We start from the raw sequence: 6,499 nt of genomic DNA on the forward strand, positions 1-6,499 counted from the left end.
TTGCAGTCTTTTTCCCACTGCTATTGTTTTCCTTGGATTTGCTTCTCAGTTGCATAAAATTTTAAGCTTTTCCTGGTTCATTCCATGTTTTATAGGCAACCTTTGTCGTGCTAGTCTAGGAGTTAGTAATCTGCACTTAATCTGTGTTTCTGAAAGCCATTTTTTAAACTATGATTAACTAATCTAGATTAGATTAAGCCTACTCTTGTCTTAATTTAAACCCTGTCCGGGAAACCGCCCCATTGTCCTAATGGATATTAGTAGTAGTCTCTAGAAAGTCTGAGACAAATATAAAACAACTATCCAACTATATTTAAAATGCATATTTGAAAAGTAGCAAAAGAAATTATGACTGTGGCGCTTTCAACCTGATAATAAAAATAAAAAAATCTGAATTTTGTTTGTTTTCACAAAAATAAGATGTGAATAAAAATACCTAAAGCTGAAGAAACACCCATGCTCATTTTGATGGAGAATCACTGAGTTCATAGACGGTCACACTCACCCCAGGCCGACAGATGGCGATGACGCCGCCGCGATTATTTTCAAACCTCCAGTTGATGATCACATCGCTCTGCGAAGAAGACAGCGGCTCAGCTTTGTTTACTTTAAAGATGGATGCTCAATTACATGTATTTTCTGAAAGCACTGGCTATCTAGTTTAAAACCAGACACTAGAATGTAAGATAGAAAAAAAAAACACAGAATGGAGGAATCGTGGGATTTTGAATTCTTGTCTCGTATGGTTGACAGTCTGGTGTCCTTTCTGTCCGAATTTGTGGACGACTGGCTGGCCAACGACATGAGAGTTGCAGTGTTTAAAATACTGTTTAGCTGGCTCATCATCAGTCTCGTAGCCATCCACTTTGCCTGGAAAGTGTACGGGAACACTGTCAACGACATGTACTACAGACAGGGTGAGTGTTTGCCAAGGTGCTCTTTTATGCTGCTCCACCTAATCAATAAGAATTCCTATAAAACAACAGTTGAGTACAGTTTTGTGACTGTATATACCTGTATTTTGCGCCTTTTAAAATGTAGTAATTATATATGCTTGTGATAATTCTTCAGGGACTGGAGGACAGAATGGCGGGACTCCTAACACTGCGCCTCACCTGAGCGGATGGTAAGTTACCAGCCTGCAGCCGTTCTAGTGTTCGTTGTGAGTCAGTCACGTGACAAATGAACAAAAGACTTGAAATTTAATTTATCGTTGGTTACTCATTTCCAAATTCTAACTCTGAATATAGCCAAATAATGCGTGTGTGGATGAGTGCGGGGAATTTGCTATTGAAAAAAAAAATGATTTGATGAGTGGCTTCTGAATCATTCACTGACGAATCGAATTGTTCGGAGCGCTCCTCAAGTGAACAACTCACTGATTCGCTGAAGCGTGTCTTGTGCATTTTGAAATGAGCCAGTGTCCTGAATATGCTACTTATCAGTATATATGATTCTAACACTATATTTGCAGTTTTAGGGTTAGGAGCTTAGTGAAGCCTGCCGTTATATCACATCATATGAGTGTTATGCTGGTAGCACATTTAGACGAGTTATTTCACTGACAAGCGGGCCTACTTACATTTTTAATATATCTCAGACTATGGTACTATATCTGACAGCTTCTCTTGTGCCTCACAACACATGCTACCCATTTCTAACTTAAAATTTGAAGTGTACAGACTGAGGATAGGCACAAAAGATCTTTAATTCAATGGTAATAAAAAGCACTATTAATAAAACATTATTTAAAAAAAAAGTATAAAATTCTTAACACATAATTTATGCATAGCCCTGTAAACACTGCTGTTCCATTGTCAATTCTAATATTTTCAATTTTTCCTAGGGAAAGTGGAGCTGGTGATGCCATGAAAACCCACCGTGAGTGATGTACCTGCAACTGGACTAAGAGCACAGACACATAAGATGGACAAAGGCAATTACATTCCTTCAAGAAGACTAAATAATCATAACTTGTGCAACTGTATCGGTTTTACTCGTGAAGATGTCTGTGATAGACTGTGGTGCAAAACTCAAGGTCCAAACACATGAATATATGCACTACGATACCTGGCAGAATGGTGCTATGCACTAGAGAGAGAGCGTTAAAGGAGCTTGCTGTGATAAATAGCAGCTCTGAATTTTTTGAATACTTTAGTTTATTTGGATTGAATTCTGGAAGTTAGTAGATAGCAAAACATGAACCATTCTCACACAGTATCATTTGACCAAAAACTGACAAGAATACTAGTCAAAATGAAGGTCCCAAATGTTCACATAGTCATCTAGTCTGTGTGTAGAAGTCAAACATTTAATTTCAGTGATGTAAGAAAATAGACTTGACTGTACAGAGATAAAAAGACATTAATTGTACCTCTTACAGTTGTCTAAAAGGTTACTGCTGTCTTTTTGCAGTGCAAATAATGAATACAATTTGTATCTGATTGTGTATTAGTTTTCTGTTATTTATTTCATAGGTAAATTGTATTTCAGTCAGTGTACAACAATACGCATTGAAAAGCACCTTACATTGGTTCAAGACCAAGCAGGAGTCATCCATAACAAGAAGAAAAAACATTAGTGGTTAAAATAAGTGATATCATGAAATAATCTTAAAACGTGAACTAGCTTAGAGAAAAGAAAAAAAATAAAATTATTCCTCCATAATTTTGTTGCTTCCAAACACAAAACAACCTGGAGTCAAATTATTGGAAGTCTCTTTGGGCTGATGGTGGCAGCAGCATAACATGCACATCCATCACATTGGTTCCTGTCAGTCCAGGCATGAGTAACCGTCGTCCTTCAGAGAGCTGTGAGAAAAATGTGAACGAATCATTATTGGTGAGAAAGCCATCGATGTCCAGACCTTGAGACGTGGCCTCTTCCATCAGTTCCCCATCCGTGACGGCACCAGCTGCCTCAGTGGGGCCATCCTGTCCATCGGTTCCTCCACTGAGGAACACTGCACCACACTTTACTTCATCACTACTCAGCTCAAGCCCCACCCACAGAGCCAACTCCTGGTTCCTCCCTCCCCTGCCCTTTCCTGTCAGTTGCACAGTGGGTTCCCCTCCAGCCAGAAGACAGGTCGCACCCCAGCCTTCCTTCCTCTCCTCTACGAGCACGTTCAAGGTGCGACACAAGTCCCAGCTTTCTACCCCAACCTCTGGTCCAAGCTGAAGGATCTCTGCAGCGAGTTCTGGAGGAGGTTCCTTTTCTGGGGAGCATGCAAAACGCGAGAGCAGCCCGTATAGCCGTGAAACAGAGCGAACGTCACCGCATACTCCTGGAGACAGAATGACGGGTCTAAGTCCTAATTCAACAGCCTTACGGCTTGCACATTCAAGAGCAATAGTGTTTGAGCCAATTACAACATTTAAAACATGGTCTTTGACTTCTTCTGGCTGTTTTTTCACCTGTGACCCATAATGGGGTCTAAGCACCTCTTTCACAGAGGAAGGAAGACAGCCAGAGAGCTTATAATGATCCAAGATATCCCAGACCTCCTCTGGTTTGGAGTCGCTCCTGACAGTTGGACCGCTGGCTATTAAATCCAGAGGATCTCCAATAACATCTGACAGAATCAATGCCACTACCTTAAAGAGAATGTGATGTCAGAGTAAATATTATGCTCAAGTAACACCATTGGGTATTGCTCAAGAAATTATTTTACATGTCATTTTTTATGTAATAGTGTTACCTGGGCTGGGTTGGCACATTGGGCAAGGCCTCCACCCTTCAACAATGACAGGGCTCGTCTTACTGTATTTAACTCCTGAATTGTGGCCCCTGCTGCTGCGAGTTTTCGTGTCACATCCTGTTTCTCCTGCAAGGACATGAGTGGGGCTGGAGCAGGTAAAAGAGCAGAACCACCACCTGTACGTAGTAGATGTATGAAAAGTAATCATGAAGAATCATGAGAATACACTACAATTCAAATGTTATGGGTCAGTAAGATTTTTATTTTAATAAAGTAATATTTTATTCAGCAAAGATGGATTAAACTAATCAAAAGTGACACCAGACAAATATGATGTTACAAAAGATTTTTATTTCAAATAAATGTTGCTCTTTTCATCAAAGAATCCTAAATAAATGTATCACGGTTTCCACAAAAATATTAAGCAGTTTTTAACACTGATCATTTTTCTTGAGCACCAAATTACAATATTATAATGACACTGAAGACTGCAGTAATGGCTGCTGAAAATGAAGCTTTGCCATCATAGAAAAGACATTTTAAAATATATTAAAACAGAAAACAGTTATTTTAAATTGCAATCATATTATATAAAATTACAGTTTTTTACTGTATTATTGATCAAATAAATGTAGCATTGGTGAGCTACCATTTTTCAAAAACATTAAGACATTCCAAACTTTTGAATCGTAGTGCATGTTGTCAAAGGAAAACTGATTCTATATGAAGAAAATAAGTTATAATACCAGAGATGAGCACAAGCAGCAGATCTTTCTCAGTCAAACCACTGGCCAGTTCTCGAATACACTCTGCTGACTTCTGGGCATCTGTATCTGGTAAATTGTTCTTTGCTCCTTCCATCACTGTAATTCTGCTGTTATTCTCAAGGAGCATCTTCCTGTCCGGACATACAAACAGTTTTTAAGTAACACCCAGACTGTACTGTGTGCAGCTAAATACAAAATACAAATACAAACCTTGCTAAACACTTGGACGTCAGGGCTACATGACTATATTTAGCATGAAACCTGTTTGTATGATCAGTGAAGTTTTCTTGCATTCTTATATTTTCCTGACAATTAAGGAATTCCACCCCTAATTCTTATGAAAAAATAAATAGATAGGTAGATATTCTAGATTTATATTTAAATCAGCATGAATTAGGTACACCAAATACTTAAAAATGTACAATTTAAATAATAAATCATTAATTAATAATAAATCAATTTCTTGTCACATTACAGTAATGAGAATGTTTCGAATTTAGGCTACATTTATTTTTACATTTTCTGGGAAACCACTGACCAACTAATCAATTAGTGATCAACTAATGAAAATCCCAGTTTATTGCTGCATAAACTGCTCACTAACCAGAGGCACATTAAAATATGTAATTAAAAAAAGCACTAAAATTCTTACTCTTTTCCATGATTGCGTAGTGTCTTCTGGATACCATGAGGCACACTGACCACCCCTTTAATTAGACGGTCTCCTACAATCCTCTCTGCTTCTGCTGCCATCCCCAGCACAGCCTTTCCAAAGCCCACCAGATAAAGGTTATTGGTAAGTGTGAAACTCTGTCCACCCACAAGTAGTTTGTCTCCATGTCGCTCCAGACTCCTGCGGACCACTATGTCCGGCTGCACACCTTCAACCGCTGCAGAAAACACAGCCCGGGCTCGAGTGTCTAATGACGACATACTGCGAGAGCACAATGATGCTAAGCTCACCCACAGTGGGTGCTGCAGGTGAAGAGAACGTGAGAAAGCAACAATCTGAGCCATAAATCAAACTATCCACATCAGATGAAGAGAGACACTTAATACCTGAGGGAAGAAAAAGATATAAAACAGATAGATTCATATCACTGAATATCACTGAAAAATAGCATTGGCCAACAAACGTTTTATGTTTGAATTATAAGAAACGAATAAGAAAAAGTATTTAAGTGTTCCTTACAACAGTATAACACACTGACAAAACAGCATGAAAATTACAGCTTTAATATTACCCAAATTCACTCTTGTGATGTCTAATCTCCTTTGTTTCATACCTTTAAAATCAATTTGGTCTGATGTGAACAGATATAGATATACAGCAGGGTCAACCAATCTGACAAGGTAACATTAGAGGCTACCGAAATACGTTACTCCCACTATTTCACTCACAATGGCGCATTGCCATGGATTTGGCGACTCTAAAATATTTTCGAAAATAATTCATATTTTCAGTGACCCAAAAATATTTAATGTTTTCAATATTTACTCAAAATATTAGTACATTTTGGGACTGAGGCAAACAACTTCTGATAATTTCCTATGCTGGGACTGTGGGACAGTAATTAGATATAAATAACTGTCACCTATTATATCATAAAATGTGTATATTGTGTTATTTTTTTATATTGTTACATTTATATTGTGTTATTATATGGCATTTCATTTATAATATATTTTATCATATTAAATGAATATTATAATCAGAAATAATGCAATCTTTAGGGCTGCATACTATGAAGATTAAAATGCTTAGTTTAAAGGGGTCATATGATACTATTTTAAAGATCATTATTTTGTGTATTTGGTGTAACAGAATATGTTGACATGCTTTAATGTTAAAAAAACACATTATTTTTCAAATACTTTACATTATTTTAGTTCTTCTATGCCCTGCCTCTCTCAAACACGTAGTTTTCAACAAAGCCCCCTCCTTTGACAAGCGCAGTCTGCTCTCATTGGCCAGCTGACCCAGTACATTGTGATTGGCCGAACACCGCAAGCACGCGTCGGAAATGTAACG

General features: G+C 37.9%; 2 protein-coding genes across 6 annotated transcripts in view; one reads left to right on the top strand and one right to left on the bottom strand.

The window, feature by feature from the left end:
* The first annotated feature begins 519 nt into the window (after positions 1 to 519).
* LOC107713504 (T-cell leukemia translocation-altered gene protein homolog) lies at positions 520 to 1,920 on the top strand. Its single transcript, XM_016519029.1, has 3 exons — positions 520 to 917; positions 1,072 to 1,126; positions 1,847 to 1,920. Exons 1-3 carry the CDS (start codon positions 707 to 709, stop codon positions 1,887 to 1,889), a joined length of 309 nt encoding a protein of 102 aa, XP_016374515.1. The 5' UTR covers positions 520 to 706; the 3' UTR covers positions 1,890 to 1,920.
* Positions 1,921 to 1,933: 13 nt separating this feature from the next.
* Positions 1,934 to 6,499, bottom strand: part of glyctk (glycerate kinase) — a 5,776-nt gene continuing 1,210 nt past the window's right edge. For 4 of the 5 annotated variants that reach the window (XM_016519024.1, XM_016519027.1, XM_016519025.1 and 1 more), the window contains exons 2-5: positions 5,120 to 5,526; positions 4,447 to 4,598; positions 3,701 to 3,876; positions 1,934 to 3,596 (exon numbers count right to left, since the gene is read on the bottom strand). In XM_016519024.1, coding sequence (XP_016374510.1) covers positions 2,706 to 3,596; positions 3,701 to 3,876; positions 4,447 to 4,598; positions 5,120 to 5,484 — 1,584 coding nt within the window. In that variant the 5' untranslated portion in view covers positions 5,485 to 5,526 and the 3' untranslated portion in view covers positions 1,934 to 2,705. The remainder of the gene's footprint in view (positions 3,597 to 3,700; positions 3,877 to 4,446; positions 4,599 to 5,119; positions 5,527 to 6,499) is intronic. The other variant, XM_016519028.1, reaches the window with a different exon arrangement.

This window comes from Sinocyclocheilus rhinocerous, unplaced genomic scaffold (assembly GCF_001515625.1).
Source record: "Sinocyclocheilus rhinocerous isolate Xijiao unplaced genomic scaffold, SAMN03320098_v1.1 scaffold57, whole genome shotgun sequence".
In the NCBI taxonomy this organism is placed as follows: domain Eukaryota; kingdom Metazoa; phylum Chordata; class Actinopteri; order Cypriniformes; family Cyprinidae; genus Sinocyclocheilus; species Sinocyclocheilus rhinocerous.

What these genes read in the sequence shown, in the direction of transcription:
- LOC107713504 (XM_016519029.1), top strand. Translation starts at nt 707, where the DNA reads ATGGAGGAATCGTGGGATTTTGAATTCTTGTCTCGTATGGTTGACAGT. An exon ending in CGACATGTACTACAGACAGG is followed by an intron (nt 918 to 1,071) that starts GTGAGTGTTTGC and finishes ATAATTCTTCAG; the next exon opens with GGACTGGAGGACAGAATGGC. An exon ending in GCGCCTCACCTGAGCGGATG is followed by an intron (nt 1,127 to 1,846) that starts GTAAGTTACCAG and finishes AATTTTTCCTAG; the next exon opens with GGAAAGTGGAGCTGGTGATG.